The 18,710-nt window shown below is 34.5% G+C and overlaps 1 protein-coding gene across 6 annotated transcripts in view; it reads right to left on the reverse strand.

Annotated features, from left to right (window-relative positions):
* PCNX1 (pecanex 1) overlaps positions 1–18,710 on the reverse strand; it is a 238,294-nt gene that overhangs the window by 123,286 nt on the left and 96,298 nt on the right. For all 6 annotated transcript variants that reach the window (XR_004677042.1, XM_034992840.1, XM_034992837.1 and 3 more), the window contains 7 exons: positions 18,263–18,416; positions 15,636–15,668; positions 12,096–12,267; positions 11,501–11,611; positions 8,295–8,386; positions 1,143–1,252; positions 408–513 (listed from right to left, as the gene is read on the reverse strand). Coding sequence is in view for 5 of the 6 variants with exons in the window: in XM_034992840.1 (XP_034848731.1) it covers positions 408–513; positions 1,143–1,252; positions 8,295–8,386; positions 11,501–11,611; positions 12,096–12,267; positions 15,636–15,668; positions 18,263–18,416 (778 nt within the window). In the remaining variant the exon portion in view is untranslated. The remainder of the gene's footprint in view (positions 1–407; positions 514–1,142; positions 1,253–8,294; positions 8,387–11,500; positions 11,612–12,095; positions 12,268–15,635; positions 15,669–18,262; positions 18,417–18,710) is intronic.

Consider the following 18,710-nt stretch of genomic DNA (forward strand, 5'->3'; position numbering starts at 1 on the left):
GATTATGCTAAGTGAAATAAGTCAAGCAGAGAAAATCAATTATCATATGGTTTCACTTATTTGTGAAACATAAGGAATAGCATGGAGGACACTAGGAGAAGGAAGGGAAAAATGAAGGGGGGGGAATTGGAGGGAGAGATGAACCATGAGAGACTATGGACTCTGAGAAACAAACAGGGTTTTAGAGGGGAGGGGGGAGGGGCGATTGGTTAGCCCGGTGATGGGTATTAAGAAGGGCACGTACTGCATGGAGCACTGGGTGTTATATGAAAACAACAGATCGTGGATTACCACATCAAAAAGTAATGATGTATTGTATGGTGACTAACATAACATAATAAAATTTAAAAAAATAAAATAAAATAAAATTTACATCTTTCAGGTGATTGTAAAAAGCTAAAACTTACAACAGAATTTCTAAGTTTTTCAGGCAGTGGATCTTTTACTTCAGACAGAGGGTCTTCTGGATTTTTCTCTTCTGTTTTTGGAAAAATCTTGGATTGCACCAAAGAGCTTTAAATTAAAAAAAGAAAAAGAAAGAAAAAGAATTAATAAAGAACACATTCATAACCTGAAAACCAGTACTTCAAATGACAAATGAAGTTTATGATAAAAAATCAAGTATTCAGGGGTGACTGGGTGGTGCAGTCAGTTAAGTGTTCAACTCTAGGTTTCTGCTCAGGTCCTGACCTCAGGGTCCTGAGATCAAATTCCACGCTGGGTTCCCACACTCAGCGAGGAGTCTGTTTGAGATTCTCTCTCCCTCTACCCCTCCCAATCATGCACGCACGCTCATTCGCTTGCTCTCTAAAATAAATCTTTAAAAAAAAAAGATAAGCATTCCAAGTATATTTAATCATTAGCAAATGATAATGTTTAAAGAGTTTACAATGCTATAAATAAGCATACAAGGAGAATATTTTTATTAAAATATATTTTTAATACTTTTTAGGAGAGCAAATGCTAACAAATATTCCCAGCCCAACTGGTTAGAATGATCCAATGTTAATATATTTGAAACCTAATATAGATTAAGTCAACAGCACTCTGACAAGGCAGTGGGAAAACAGATATTGAAAGTTAAATTTGAAAGAAATGTGAACTTATTTAAATTTAATTCAGTAACAATTGATTTCACTTACAAAAGTACAGATGGATCACTGCTTTGTCGGCTGAGATGATAGGATATTGCCACTAATAAACCACAAAAAATGGAGAAAAGTACTGGAATATGCTGGCCATCCCAAGAATCCTGTTGGGAAAAAAGTTTCATAGAACAATATGCATCTAATTTATCATCTATCACATAATTCTTTTATGTCAGTATTTTGGAATAAGATAATTAAATTTACCAAAAACTTTTTAGCCATATTATCAATTGTATTTTATTCCAGATAAATTTAAATTTAGTACTTTCTGATCATCTTCAGATTTCTTTTGGTACTAAGCTCTATTTATATGCTAAGGATAGTACATTTGCTTCTGATACATGCTGCTGTCAATTTCTTTCATATTTCAAGTGGTATTAAGCTTATGGTAAACTACATTCTCCCTTTAGAAAAATGAAATAACGTGGTGCAGCACATGTCTGATTATATATAATAATGGAGTAGGGAAAAGGCAACATGTGGTACAACACGTTAGATAAAACAGAAGAGACACTGCTGTGCTTTTATCCTGATACCTTTGCTTATAATATGCCATTATTTCATTATCTTCCAGAAAATTCAGTAGGCATTCAGGGCTCTTAAATAATAAACTGCATATTCCCCAAAATAAATAATGCAAAGGCTAGCTTCTAAAGTCAACCAAACATGTGGATGTGGATATGTCATGTCATGTCTGCTCACTGCAATATTTCTGGAGTCTAATAGCATGGTACTTGGTAAAGAGTAGATAATACTGATAAAAGAATAGTTAATAGTTCTTATGTATGGCCACTGAGTAAACAGCATTCTATTCCTTCTTCTTTCTCTGGGATTCAAGAAGGGGAATCCAAATACTGGCTTATTATACAACTTGGGGTTTTTTTTTTTTTTTTTTTTTTTTAAATAATAAAGTCTTGAAAATTGTTACACATCACAACATACAGACCTTTTTGTGATGGCTACATCAAAATATCATTATTGTCATATTGAACATTATGTGTCAAGCCCCATTCTTAGATCTTTGCTTAGTATTTCCTAAACAATTCTTATGATCATCCTTGGAGATATATACTAATGCTCCCCAGTTTATAGATGAGAAAACTCAGGCGCAAAGGGTTCAAGTAATTTGTTCAGTTAAGTGGTGGAGCCAGGAACTGAAGCTCCCGATGTCTGGATTTACTGAGAAGGAAGTTAAACAATACAGGAATTTGAGAAAGAGAGAGATAAATACATAAAGTAAAAGAGAAAACAAAATGTATGTTGGAATAGCATTTGCACAGTGATGACAAAGGGAAACATATCAGGTATATGAGAGAGACAAGGAAGGCCACATGTGGTTGAGATGTGCAGTGAGAGGTGAAAGAAAGTTAAGCCTACAACTTCCATAAAGCACAGTCCATGGATAATGCATAAAACTTGACAAAATATAAGAAGTGTAAGTTAGTTTCTTAGACATTGAGAGGCAAATACCAAAAGAATCAAGTCAAAGAGGGCACGTACTGAATGGGGCACTGGGTGTTATATGCAAACAATGAATCATGGAATCCTACATCAAAAACTAATGATGTAATGTATGGTGATTAACATAACATAATAAAATTTTTTTAAAAACTCTAAAAAAAAAAAGAATCAACTCAAAGAGTTGAAAGTGGTAACTCTAAGGAAGGGATAAAGAGGTAGGGGATGGTTGTTCCTGGTGATAAGTCTTGTAGAAATATCTGATTCTTTGAAAGATACACATGCACAACTTTAGTAAACATTAAAACTAATAAAAAGATGTCCTGCTTCAGAAAACTAGCAATTCCATTTCTAGGGATTTACCCAAGAAAATTAAAACATGTGTGTGTTCATTGCAGCTTTATTTATACTATTCCTAAACTCTAGGGGCGCCTAGGTGGTTCAGTCTCTTAAGTGTGTGCCTTCGGCGTGGGTCATGATCCCAAGGTCCTGGAATCGAGCCCCACATCAGGCTCCCTGCTCAGTGTGGAGCCTGCTTCTCCCTCTCCCTCTTCCTCTACCCCTCCCCTCGCTTGTGCTCGCTTTCTGTCAAATAAATAAATAAAGTCTTAAAAAAAAATATTCCTAAACTCTAAGCAACTCAGATGTTCACCTCTAAGACAGCAGAGAAGTTGACATATGCATACAATGGCAATAGGGACGATTTAAAACTAAATGGGATATTTTCCTGCAATAAAAAGGAACACATAATGTGAATGAATCTCAAAACGTTATATTGAACAAAATACATCAGCTACAAAAGAGGTATGATTCCATTTATATGAAGTTCAAGAACCCCAAATCTATAGTCAAAGTGGTTGGGACAGGGGGACTGAAAAAGGAACACGAGGCAAATTTCTTGTGGTGATGGAACTACATCTTGAGAAGGGTATGTATTACCCAGGTATATGCATTTGTTAAAACTTATCAAATGGTGTAATTAAGACACATGGATATCACTCTATGTACATTTTTCTTCAATTAAAACAAAACAAGCATTTGGAGAAAACTAAAGATTCCTGCCTTTATGTGACAAATGCTTGACACTACTTTTTATTGTTCTCAGACAAAGGAAAAGCATACTTAAATTGATCTCAAAATCACTTACTTAGTTACTAGGAATTTATAATAATCAACATTTAATATAATTCATGAATATTTAAATAGATAGTAACTACAACCTTTACTGAATCACAAACAAAAAAAACAAAAAGCAAAACAAATCCAACCACCTCTGAGTTTTCAATGAACTCTGATTCAGAAGTGGGAGAAAATTCAGTAACTATGAAAACAAAAGGGAAGTTGACCTACTACAAAAGATTAAAAGATGGGTTTGTTCTACCCACTGTAGTGGGTTTGAACATTTTCTCTTTACTCTGTAATGGCCCAAATTCTAGGAATCTCTTAAAAATATGAAAACACCTAGAAAGTATACACACATTACCAGAATGAGGTAAAGTAGAAAAAAAACTTAGCTTTTGAGCCAAAAAGTTCAAGGAAAAATGAAAGAGTAAACACAAGGAAAGCAGAAATCAATAAATAATAAATGTAAAAGTCTGTATTAGTGAATAGATTTAAAAAAAAAATTCCTAGGGGCGCCTGGGTGGCTCAGTCGTTAAGCGTCTGCCTTCGGCTCAGGTCATGATCCCAGAGTCCTGGGATCGAGCCCCACGTCGGGCTCCCTGCTCTGCAGCAAGCCTGCTTCTCTCTCTCCCATTCCCCCTGCTTGTGTTCCCTTTCTCGCTGTGTCTCTGTCAAATAAATAAATAAAATCTTAAAAAAAAAAAAAATTCCTAAAGGTATGCAATAATGTCTCCCAATGCATCTAACTGCCCAGAAGTAACTACAGTTATCAATTTCTTGTATATTCTTCCATCATTCTATGTATATACAAGCCACTGGATGTATTTAAAACAAAACAAAACAAAACAAAACCAGCAGCACAAAGGAACATCCATTTTTGAGGGTATTACCTTCCTTTTTATTAAGACACACACACGAAAATGTGATATATATCACATCCACAAAGGAATATTACTCAACCTTAAAAAGGAAGGAAATCTTGTCATTTGTAACAACATGGATGAAATGCATGGCATTACGCTAACTGAAATAAGCTGGATAGAGAAAAGACAAATAATGCATGGTATCATATATACGTGAAAACGTTTTTTTTTTTTTTTTAAGAAAAAGGCGAATTCATAGAAACAGAATAGAAAAGTGGCTGCCAGGAACAGGGAGGTGGGGGAAATAGGGAAAGGTTGGTAAAAGAGTACAAACTTTCAATAAAGGTCTAGGTTGTGGCGGGGGGGCGGTGAGAAATGAGTGAAGGTGAAAATAGTGACTGTATTTAGTAAGACAGCATTGCATATTTGAAAGTTGCTAGGAGAAAGTTCTTAAAAGTTTTCATCAGGATACACACAAAAGAAACTTTTTAACTGTGTGTTGAACAATGTTAATTTGACTTATTGTGATCACTTCACAATACAAATATCAAATTATGTTGTACATCTGAAACTAATATAATGATATATGTCAATTATAGTTCAATTAAAAATTTAAATAAACTTGGGCGCCTGGGTGGCTCAGTTGGGTAAGCAACTGCCTTCGGCTCAGGTCATGATCCTGGAGTCCCTGGATCGAGTCCCGCATCGGGCTCCCTGCTCGGCAGGGCGTCTGCTTCTCCCTCTGACCCTCCCCCCTCTCATGTGCTCTCTCTCATTCTCTCTCTCTCAAATAAATAAATAAAATCTTTAAAAAAAAAAAATTTAAATAAACTTAAAAATTTTTTACAAGATGAATAAGGTCTGAGGATCTAATGTATAGCATAATGATTCTGGTTGATGACACTGTATTGTATAACTAAAATTTGCTAAAAGAGAAGAACTTAAATGCTCTCACCAAAACAAAACAAAAAAATATGTGAGGTGGTAAATGTATTAACTTGATGAGGGGAGTCCTTTCACAGCGAATCAAATCATCACATACACTTTTAATATCTTATAATTTCATTTGTTGATTATACTTCAATAAATCTTGAAAAAAAAACAAATGGTTTGTCTTGAAAATCATTCCACATTAGCACATAAAAATCTGTTCTAAATGTGCAGATTTACTGTAATGGGTGACATCTTAAACTAAAACAGTGTAATGAAACCACCATAACCAACAAAAAAGGAAAATCGCTTATCTTCCTGCCTGCCTTAGGATACAAGGTTCTATCTGGCAGTTTTATAATTGCTGTTCTTCTACTAGATAATTATAGTTAAACAGCCGTTTGTACACTGGGCTAGAAAACTTATTGCACTGTTAATTTCTATGATTTCAACTCCCAAGTAACCTCGCACTTTTGAAACATGACTCCTGTATGCTAGGATGGTTTATAGGTAGTGGACCTAGGAGAAGCTTGGATCTCCTTGCCTCCAATTCCCTCCTGGGTTTAGCTCCATCAAGTATCTCTCTCTCTACTGGGTTCCCCCCTCCTCTTTTAAATGCAATCAAGTCTCAAATCTTTTTAAAAAATAAAAACCTGAAAACAACCCCCATTATGTACATGTTTAGAAAGCCTATCTTATATTTCCTTAATATTTATTCAAACCCAACCTTATAATAATCTAACTTCCTCAGCCAAAACACCAAAGAAGCTGTTTTGTTGAAGTCACCAATAACCTGTTAACTGCCAAATTCAGTAAAAAGTCTTTTTCAGACAATCCTGACTCTGAAGTTTCCTTTGGGGGACTCTGTTCTATCCATCACTTAAATACTTGCATTTCCCAGGGTTCCATCTGTATCCATTTCCTCTTGTCAGGCCAGGTTAGCAGTCTTTTACTTACACTGTCATTTGGTTGATGAATCCTAAATCTTTTAATCATTACCTCAAACCTCTCTACATATAACTACCTACTATGCTTCTCTGGATACCCCATAAATGTCATCAAATGAATGTGTCCATCTGTAAACAACCACCTTCCTCACTAAACTCAAAGATTTCCAATCTTAGGCACTAGGTATCACTATTTAACCAGCTGTTCAAGGCAGACCCTACCCAGAAGTCATGCTGGACCCTCTTCTGGCTTTTCTCTTTTTATCCATAGAGTCCCCAGATATATTCACTGAATCCAATTTTAGCCAGGTCCCTCATAATCTCAAGACTGCAATGCAACTCACCCCACTGCTGATCCCTCCTGCTTATATTTCATTCTCCTTTCACACCAGAGACCAAGTAATCTTTCTGAAACACAACACTGATCATTTCTTTACCTTACCTCAAATATTCTGATGGTCTGTCAAAAAAAAAAAAATTATGATGGTCTTCCATCTCCACCCAATACGTTCAGGGTAAAGTATTTCATAATCCAGCCACTGCTTATCTTTCCAGCCTTACTGAAGGCCATCTTTCCTCACGCACCCAAACCTCCAGCAATTCCAAATTATTTGCTGTTTCCTGCACACACCACATTATCTTGACAACTCCATGGCTCTTTATCCTGTGTTTCAACTAGTTGATTTCTAGTTGTCTGTCAAATATTGGTTAAAAAGCTACCCTCTTGGAAAATTATCTTTAATCCCTTTTGGCTAAATAAGGTGATAACTTATATAGGTATATAAGTACCACTCCATTTTCACAGCCTTCACCATCCTCTACTGAAAGTGTTAGTTGACTTATTAATCACTGCTAAGAGACAAGCAATTAAAAGCAGGAAATGGTGTTTCGCACAGTCCTGGGCACACAGCAAACAGTCCCTAAATGCTACTGAATAAATGATGCAAAAAAGGATGCTATGAGTCACTTTTCTTAGTCCTTTCAACCATATCATTCTCTGATTGTCTTCCATTAATGATGATGATGATGATAATAATAGTAATAATAATAATAGGGGTTGAGAGTTGTTTACAAGAAATTTAAAATTTTTATGTTTACAACTTGGTGGCAATCTTTTTAAAATGGAGCTAATTAAGGCTCATCCAGATCCTTCTAAGCCAATAATGACATTGAATTTTAGCGCATTAATTTTTACTAGAATGTATCTTAAATTGCAGTCCTTGCAGCACTTGTATTCACAAATTTTAAGAAATCTTGATGTGAATAGTAGTTATATATATATTCTTAAGTAAAAATCTAAAATTAATTTCATATTCTGTTACCCCAGACCAACCTAGTTTTAATAATCTGTTTCTAAAATTAACCTATGATTACTACATGGAAAAGGATTTACTTTTAATAATGGTTAATCATGAAATTGCTTGTAAGTTCAAAGTAAATGAGAATGAGAATAATGTTCAATATACGAAGATCATGGAAATTAATGCTAAAGTGGCTGCAGGGAGAATGGAGGGATGGGGGCTTAAATCATTATTAGTCAATTTAAAACAATCTTCATATAGAAAAATAGCCTAGGGGTGCCTGGGTGGCTCAGTTGGTTGAGTGTCTGCCTTCGGCTCAGGTCATGATCCTGGGATTGAGCGCCATGTCAGACTCCCTGCTCAGTGCGGAGCCTGCTTCTCCCTCTCCCTCCCTCCCTGCTTGTTCTCTATCTCTCTCTCTCTCTCTCTCACTCTGTCTCTCAAATAAAATCTTAAAAAAAAAAAAAGAAAAAGAAAAAGAAAAATAGCCTTAAAGACAAAATCATACCATAATGTATTGCTCACCTTTAAAGCGCCATAACACAATCCATATAGTAAGGCTACTGCCACAATGCTACAGATAAAACTGTAAAGTGCTGCAAGCAAGCTTGTAGTGGCTAGACAGGAAAGGGGAAAAATTTTAATATTTTACAGACATTTATGGAAAAAAAATCTTAAAAGTATTTAAAATGTTTTAATATTGACTACAATGAAATATCTACTCATTTGACTTTTAAAAATTCAGTTAATGTCAAATTCAGTTACATCATCCTATCCTTTGAAAAGATTTTGAAATGACAAAGGTTTACTATCCACAATTTTTGATACAAGACAAAATATATTCACCTTATAAGTAATGAACATTTATACATGGCAGAAAAAGTTGTACCTACATTATGCTTCAAGAATGTATCTTATTATTTACAGAAGTATGGGAAAATGAAGCTTACAGAAGCTTAAAAGAACTGGCAATGTATTAAGTATTCACCGAAAGATACTAGTCTCTGTAAACAGAACTTGTATTACCCAAGGAAGTAAATTTATATTACCATGTGTCAATTAATTCTCACAAAAAGAGTACAGATCTGACTAATTAATAACTAATAAAAACAAAAAATAGATCCACCTCTTCAATAAGTGGTTTTGAGAAAACGGACAGCTACACACAAAAGAATGAAACCGTACCACTTTCTTACACCACACACAAAAATAAAATGGATTAAAGACCTACATGTAAGATATGAAACCATAAAACTTCTAAAAGAAAACACAGACAGTAATCTCTTAGACATCGGCTTTAGCAATATTTTCCGTGATCTGTCTCCTCAAGCAAAGGGAAACAAAAGCAAAATAAACAACTGGGACTACATCAAACTAAAAAAGCTTTTGCAGCATGCAAGAAACTAAGAACAAAACAAAAAGGCAACCTACTGAATGGAAGAAGATATCTGCAAATGACATACCTGATAAAGGGTTAATATCCAAAATATATAAAGAACTCATACAACTCAACATGGGTAAAAACCGTAAGTAATCCGATTAAAATGTACAGAAGACCTGAATAGAAATTTTTCTAAAGAAGATATATAGATGGCCAACAGACACATGAAAAGACATTCAACATCACTGATCATCAATGCAAATCAAAACCACAATCAGGTATCAGCTTATACCACAGTGGCTAGCATCAAAAAGACAAGAAATAACAAGTGTTGGCGAGATGTGGAGAAAAGGAAACACTCATGCAACTGTGGATGGGAACGTAAACTGGTGCACCCTCTAAGAAAAACAGTATGAAGTTCTTCAAAAAATTAAAAATGGAACTACCAGATGATCCAGTTAATTCCATTTCTGGGTATTTTCCCAAAAATAACGAAAACACTAACTCAAAAAGATACATTCACTCCTATGTTTATTGCAGCATTATTTACAATGGTCAAGATATGGAAGCAAGGTAAGTGTCCATCAACAGACTCAGCCACAAACAAGAATGAAATATTGCCATTTGCTGCAACAATATGGATGGACCTACAGGGCATTATCCTAAGTGAAATAGGTCAGGCAAAAAAAGACAAATACCATATGATTTCACTCACATGTAGAATCTAAAAAACAAAACAAACAAAAAACAAAAACAGAAACAGACTCACGAACATATGTAACAAACTGGTGGTTGCCAAACTGGGGGGCTGGGCAAAATAGGTGAAAGGGATAAAGAAACAAACTTCCAGTCATAAAATAAATAAATCACAGAATGAAAAGTACAGCATAGGGAATACAGTCAATAATATTGTAATAACTTTGTAGAGTGACAGATGATAACTACACTTACGGGGGCAAGCATTTTTTAATGTATAAAATTATTAAATTACTATGTCATATACCTGAAACTAATATATTGTATGTCAACATCAAAGAACTATACTTCAATAAAAGATTAAAAAAATCTTAAAAATTCTATTCTTACAAGTGGAAAAAAATAGATTCAATGGGATTACTAATAATAAGGACTAGGGGATGGCTAAGATAGCTCTCCTTTATTTTTAAAATATGAATAACAGATTTTGTTCATGGTAGTTTTATATGATAACCATGAAAAAAAACCTACAGGAAAAAATCTTCTTTAGGAGATATTAAAAAGCTAACACCTTGCACAAGTTTGTAACAATATGATGAAGCCCACTATTATAAATTACCTACCCTAAGCACCCTCCAGACCCTAAATACTGAAACAATCTTCTACCCATTAAGCTATGCTGAAGACCAGCCTAGTCTTCATTCACACCCCTTCAAAAATTTTTCAAAACATCAAAAATGCCCTAGATTCATAGCAACAAAGGAAGAGATTAGTTTCTATTTAAAATTTAAGCCACAATAACAACATTTTATCAAAAGAGATGATTTCAATGCATATGCTTGGAAGATGTGGACTACAAACGTGAAGTATGAAGAGAAATGGACCACAAAAGTTATAGTAATTTCTTTTCCTTTTATGTTTTTTCTCTAGTTATACACTCAACTTTCAAGTAAAATTTTAAATGGTTAAATTAAATAACAATGTATTTTAACCACAGTGTCTATCCATAAAATTATTTTCAAGTTTTGCAAACCATTATCTATTTCAGAGTAATACTGGTATGGTCTTTCTCATTTTCGAAGTAAAATATACATGTAAGAGGGGAATAAATTTCTAAGCGTATCAATTCATATCCACATATTCTACTCCAAACAGAGAGATACTTCTAAAAATCTTATCTAGGAAAATACTTTTACTAAAAGCATCTGGTTTTGGTGTTTCCATTCTAAAGAAATAACAAAGCTCTGAAACCATATTCAGAGATATACCAAATACATATACTAGTTCAAAATTCAAATATAATGTCATGTATCAGGGGTCAATCTATTTGGGATAGATAACCTTTTATAAATATTTCATAAGTCTATATAGATTCCATCTAAACGCACTACCACTTTTAGTTTTAGACAATAGTACTTCATCATTTCTTATAAAGTAACTCCATTATTTCTGGATCTTTCAATAAAGTGGCAGACTTGACTACTTCTTTCTATCTACAAAGTAATTCCTGCTCAGTCTTTAATTATTAAATAATTTCCTTTTTCTAATTTCAATTCTAAAATGAAAACTGGAAAGGTATTTTAATGTTACTTTATTACTTAATGATCTGTAAAAGTAATACTGTAATCTGTCATTTTTAAAAGGAACTACTCACCATTACCACCGAAGATATGAATATCCAATTGCTCACAAAGGTACATTACAAATGTATTCACCTGAGGCAGGAGACCAATGAAAAACACTATTGGGAAACAGAGTGTAAACACTACAGAAGAAAAGAAAAGCATATTAAAAACATTTATACAACATCCATCCTTTTGTTCATTTTAAGATCATAAATGATAAAAAAAATCCAAAATGAATATAAACTACTAAGCAGTTAAAAAAAATCATTTAAAATTATTTCTATGTAACTGCTTGGGTATTAAATAATTTTTTCAATGATAAAGAACAGCTTTTAAAATTATTTCAACCATTTTCATATAATAGTTATCTGAGATACAGAATCCAAAGGAAAACTTCCATCGCATCTGCTTCAAGACAGAAGAATTACTGTAATATTTATTCATCATTAAATTTTTCATTCATAATAGCCCTATAGTTTTGTTCCTCACTGAGAGGATTACAATAAACAGCAAAGTAAGTCTATTAAAACCATTTTTAACTATATAATTGATCTATTTATCAGGGAACTATTTGTGTACAAATAAATTAATGTTAAGATCTGAAATACTTTAAAGATGACTCACCTATAACTAAATCCCTGGCTGATATAAACACCAGTGGATTAGTGAAAGTTATTCCATATAATTTGAACTTGGTTGTAGTAAGGTTTCTGCTACCATAATCCAAGAGCCAAATAAGACCACAACATAAACAGAAATAAACTGGTCTACTGTAGGCAATGATACGATTATGGCCCTGAAAATGATATTAAAAAAAAAAAGTCAGATTAGTTGATTTTAAGACTCACAACTAGCTATTGAGATCTTTGATAGCTTATATTCTAAGGATTCAAAATGTATCCACAGGAAGCCAAGTTTCTGACTGTGGCAGAAGGAAATTACAAATATGAGAAGGAAGAAGAATAGAATGAATCCTGTGATACTGGACTGAAATATTAGAGGTATCAATATGAACTTATCATTTTTAATACGCACATAAATCGATACAAGATGTGTGTATACATGTACACATGCACATACGTATATACCTAAACATATTTCCTAGCTTTATCCATTGAGAGGACCTAGAAAAAATGACATTCTAGTAATAAAGATTACTAGCATCAAGATCTCAGCTTATAAATAACATTACTGACTAAAAAACCCAGGCCTTCACAGAGAAAAGGCTGGTTTTAGGCTAGGGTAGGGAAAGTATATATAGATGAGCCTGGAACATATTATTGTGAAAAGGAAGGAAGTACTTAAAGACTGATAAGGATATGTCAAAAGGACAGAGAGGGCAGCTTGGTGGGCTCCCAATGGCCAAATCAAGATAATTTGTGCATTAAATAAACTTAGTAATGTTATAGTCTACTGAATAAAATATGAATCCAAACCAATATAAATAAGTAAACACAGAAGGAAAAGTTCTTCCTTACAGTAAAAAGTCAACTAATAAATGTGGAAGGAATGATGGAATTAGAAAATTACTATTCGGCAACCATCAAATCATAACTGATGCAGGCAAGAAGTATCAATAGATTTTTACGAAAACAAGTAGGTGGAAGTTTTCGGGGCAAGGGGACATATATGAAATCCCCAAATATCTCCCTATGAGACACTTATTAACTCTAGGAGAAAAACAGTAACATTACAATAATTAGTGGTTCTCAAGGGAGTGGGAGGGAATTTTGCCCCCTAGAGGACATTTAGCAATGTCTGAAGACATTCTGGTTGTCACAATTGGGGAGTGTGCTACCGGCATCTAGTGGGTAGAGGTCAGAGGTAATGCTAAACATCCAAAAATGTACAGGACAGCATCGCTCCCTCCCATCGATTCTCAATAAAGAATTACCCAGCCCCAAATGTTAATACTGCAGAGTTTGAAAAACCCTGCAGATACTATCCTTAGCCAAAAGATGAAAGTTAACATCACCAGTAAAAGGATAAATCAACATCATGTGCTTCCTGAAATGACACACTGAGAACAACACATCACTTTCATAATTTTCCTTCCAAAAAAGCATGTCCTGTATCTAATCAAGAAGAAACATCAGACAAACTCAAATTAAGGGATGGTCTACAAAATAAATGGCATGTACCCATCAAAAGGGTCAATATCGTGAAAGACAAATATATACTGAAGAACTGCTCTAGATTAGAGGCTAAAAACAACAAACACATAATCAGGGATTTTCTATGCCAAATGAGTCAACAGGAAATGCCTGAGTAAGATCTGTAGATTATAAAATAGTATTCTATCAATGTTCAGTGTCCTGATTTTAATAATTATATTGAAATTAATCATATAAAGGAATGCCTTTGTTTCTAGGAAAACACATGGGAGTATTTAGAGGTAAAGGAGCACTATGTCTACAATCCACTCTCAGAAAACTGTGTGTGGACTGGAAGGAGCGGGACAGGGTGATGGTGGAGAAAAACTAGAAAGGGAATAAGCAAATATGGTATATGTTCACACAGGGATCTGGGTGAATGGCATCAAGAATTCTTTGCACAAGCCTTGCAACTTTTCCCTAAATTTCAAATTATGTCAAAATTTGAAGTTAAAAGCAATGCTCCCATCTATCATACACTTCAAAAGCATTCTTACAAAATATTAAACAATCAGTTGAAAGAAAATAATTTGCTTCCTTGTTCTGTTTTGCTCATCTACACTCACTATTAAGTATTCCAGTGTATGGGTAAAAATAATAATTATACTCAAGAAAGAAGGCATCATCACAAACTGTTCTTAGAGTCTGTTTTTGAACTATTTTAAAGAGAATGCCCTTTGGTCTTTTTTTTTTTTTTTTAAGATTTTAATTATTTGAGAGACAGAGAGCACAAGTGAGGAGGAGAGGGAGAAACGGGCTCCCCGCTGAGCAGGGAACCCGATGCGGGGCTCGATCCCAGGACCCTGAAATCATGACCCAAGCCGAAGGCAGACACTTAACCGACTGAGCCACCCAGGTGCCCCGCCCTTTGGTTTTTCTATTAAATACTCTATGGTGGGTTTTAAAATTGGATCATACTTTTGCCATTTGCAACGGCGTGGATGGAACTGGAGGGTATTATGCTGAGCAAAATAAGTCAAACAGAGAAAGACATGTATCATATGACCTCACTGATATGAGGAATTCTTGATCTCAGGAAACAAACTGAGGGTTGCTGGAGTGGGGGGTGGGGGGGAGGGATGAGGTGACAGGGTGATGGACACTGGGAGGGTATGTGCTCTGGTAAGTGCTGTGAATTGTGCAAGACTGTTGAATCTCAGATCTGTACCTCTGAAACAAATAATGCAATATATGTTAAGAAAAAAAAAAAGAAGAAGAATGTAGCAGGAGGGGAAGAATGAAGGGGGGGAAATCGGAGGGGTAGACGAACCATGAGAGACGATGGACTCTGAAAAACAAACTGAGGGTTCTAGAGGGGAGGGGAGTGGGAGGATGGGTTAGCTTGGTGATGGGTATTGAGGAGGGCACGTTCTGCATGGAGCACTGGGTGTTATGCACAAACAATGAATCATGGAACACTCCATCTAAAACTAATGATGTAATGTATGGGGATTAACATAACAATAAAAAATTTAGAAAAAAATTGGATCATACTTCACAAAAAATACTGTTTAGCAGCTAATACTCTTTCCAAAGTCACAAAGTGAATAATAAGGTTTTTGATCTCCTTAGGGTCCATAGGTCTAAACACCAGATCAATTTATTACTTCTTTATTCTTGCTCTTAATGATTACCTAAGCAAAATAATATACAGTTCTCCCTATTTGAAAATTCTATTTTTCAATACTTACTCATGATTTATTCTTCAAACTTTATTAAATACAAGTTATTAAGTAACTATGAGTTTATATGAACTATGTCTACTTGATAACCTCCTCCTGAAACAGGCTGTCAGAAAATGAATTATTATGCTCATTTTCAACTGAGATTTAAGAGTCCACAATTACAATATCATTTTATTTCATGCTAATAAATCATCTCTCTAGTGGAGCGTCAAAACGTAGATAAGAAAATAACAACATAAATCTTAATTCAATCTGACATACGACCAAAAGAAGGTTTTGATGAACGTTAGGGAATTATAAGTTACATGCATATCAGAGTGACTTACATGTCTGGGAGAAGAAGAATCTGGCTGAACACTCTAAAAATGAAACAAAAGATAGATTACACTACTGAGGTCCTCATAACTTTATAAGCAACTTTCAAAATGCCTGAAATAATTTCAAGTAAAATATGCCACAGCTAAGAAATGACCTACGTTAAGCCTGTTAAAATAAGAGAAGATTAGAGAAGATGAAATTCCAGACACTGGTGTCACTGTGATATTAAAGAGATCTCAAATCTTTCCTGACTCTTAAGATTATGGTTAAATAAAAATTCACAAATAGCTTACACTTCTGAAATGGCATATGGTAGACAGTCCATCTTACTCCTGGGCTCATTATTACATGTAAGTATAGTTAAGGTAGAATGCTTTCTTACATGATACCACTCCATTCACGAAACGCACAAAATACGGGTTAGTTTATAAGAAGAATTCTAGTTCAGCCCACAAATTTCAAGCTTACTAAACAATTCAATAGTATTTGTATTAAATCTATTATCTGTATTTTCACATCAAAATCATCAAGTTAAGCTGTCTCCCTATAAGAGATTTTATCAACTGTTCAAAAGGTATTTTGCGGCCACTTCCCAAATCATGACTTTTCTCCCAAGTTCCAGTTTATTTCTAACAGCAGACCAAACAATTTCATTAGGATGGTCTATCATCACCCTACAACTCTAGGATGGACCAAGCTCAGTGAGTCTGGCATGTGGCCCTTGGCTGGATAGACCAGGTAAGCTCTAAACTCAATTCCAACATCTGGCCTCTAAAAGCTTCTGGTCCAGTCTTTCTTACTTCTGTTTATGGTTATTACCATTCTTCTAGTCAACTAGATTTTTTATTTTTTTTATTTTTTTATTTTTTTAAAGAGTTTGTTTATTTATTAGAGAGAGAGCATGCATAAGCATGGGGAACAGCAGGCAGGGGGAGAAGCAGGCTTCCTGCCAAGCAAGGAGCCCGATGCAGGACTCAATCCCAGGACCCTGGGATCATGACCTGAGCCGAAGGCAGACGCTTAACCATCTGAGCCACCCAGGCATCCCTCAACTAGATATTTTAAATCTAAAAAAAAAAAATTTTTAAATCTCAGTCACCTTTTATCTTTCCATATCTAACCAGATTAACCTGAAAACAGTAGACAAAGTTAACAGGACAAGAGACACTGAAGCAAAGGAATGAATTTAAGTAGTTTAAGGCAATAAAGAGATGGATTATAGTGGTTGGAATAGAAAGAATAAAGGCCAGAAATTTTGACAGAGAATCACCAAATTTAATCAAAGGGACCTGGTTACTTGTTATTAGGGGTCGAGAAGTAAGGAACAGAGAGAGGCTTTAGGATTTTGAGTTAGTATACCACCGTAAAAAGCAAAGGAACTGGGAAAGAAAAATATTTATCAGAAGATGATGATATGGTATTTTTAAAATGTGCCGAACTGCCTGTTAGGTATATAGGACTAAAGCTTGTGAGAATGATGAAGACTTTGAGATATACATCTGGACATGATTCATACATAGGAACAACAAATAAAGTAATAAAAGAGGGTGACTTCACTGGCAAGGAGTTGAAAGCTGAAAAGAGGGCCAGATAAAAATCCTAAAAAATTCTTATAAACTAAGAAGTAGTCCAAAGACCAAAGAGGCATCAACAAAGGAAATTAAAGTTACCTGAAAAGTTAGGATAATCATCAGGGTAGCATAAAGTCACAGATCAAAAATGAGGATAATATAAAAATAGAAGACAGTATTCATAGGTACTAAATGATACAGCACTCACAAAGAAGAATGAAAAAGGACATAGATCTGGCAAGTAGAGATTATTAGCCCAAAAAGACTGTAGTTTCAGTACTGCAAATGAGGTAAAAAGTATGGATGAGTCTTGAAGAAATGGAAAGAAATGGAGTTGACACAAGTGGTTTTTCTGGATGTCTATCTATAAATAGAGAAAGGACAGCAAACAGTATAAACAGAACCAAACAGTTTTCAGGATGGGGGAGAGTTCTGCATGTTAGTATATATTGGGCAAATAACCAATACAAGCAAGGGTTTTTACTAGCTCAGAAGAAAAGGAAACAGTCCACATTAACAGTCCATACTGATTTTGCATGGAAGGTGAAAAATGAGGTATTTGATTTTTTCATTTTTAGAAAGCTTAAAATTAGTAACATTTGGCATTTCAGAGCTACTGTTTAAATAGCAAAGGGATACCAATCTTCTGCTTCCAGTGTCCCGAAGAATATATATACTAGTCTTGACATTACTATATCCAAACAATGATGGATTTTAATAAATTTAATCTACAAAATAGAAGACTTAAAATATGGGACTGGGAGAGCTGATGTTCATACTTTTTAAATGAATTTCAAGAATGTTAATTCTCATTTTTAACAAATGCCCAAATACTTTCTTTTAATACCACCCCCCCCAAAATAGTTCTTAGGAAGCTTCATTTACATACCATTATTTTTTAAAGTTTGTATGTCCCTTTTGTTCCCTATCCAATCTAATGTAAACATCTAGGGAAAATAAATCTAAAAATTAACATCTTACTATAATGCAATGAATGATACAAAACCTCTGCCTTTTAACACAAATATTATTCCCTAGTCTGAAAAGAAGAGAGATGCTGGTACCTTAAGTAGTGAGTATTGACAGCTGGCTATCACTAGGCAGAACTGGAAGACCCAGATATCTCTGAAGAAGCCTTGTATGAGAAGAATAGATCCCAAAAAAGCCACAAGAATAGCCAGGATGACAGCTAACACATTTTCCAGAATCTCACGATTTCTGTAGACAGAAAAATTTATGAGTAAGTATATCATCAATATAAGAAATTAGAGTGAAAAAAGGGAAGACATCATGAAGAAGTTCATACTATGCTTGCTGACATGCTTTTTGGTACTGGTTTTGAATAAGGTTTCGAAGGATACTGAAAAAGAAACCAGTTTATACGGAAAATTAACACAAAACCTTATGTGCAGATAAAGCATGCTACAGTAAGTGAAGTTCTAATTATGAGACATAATATTGGTTTTAATTTCTATTTCAAAAGTTCACTCTTCTTTAACATCTGCTTTTCTG

This window comes from Mirounga leonina, unplaced genomic scaffold (genome assembly GCF_011800145.1).
Source record: "Mirounga leonina isolate KUSES-001 unplaced genomic scaffold, KU_Mleo_1.0 Mir_82, whole genome shotgun sequence".
Lineage (NCBI taxonomy): Eukaryota > Metazoa > Chordata > Mammalia > Carnivora > Phocidae > Mirounga > Mirounga leonina.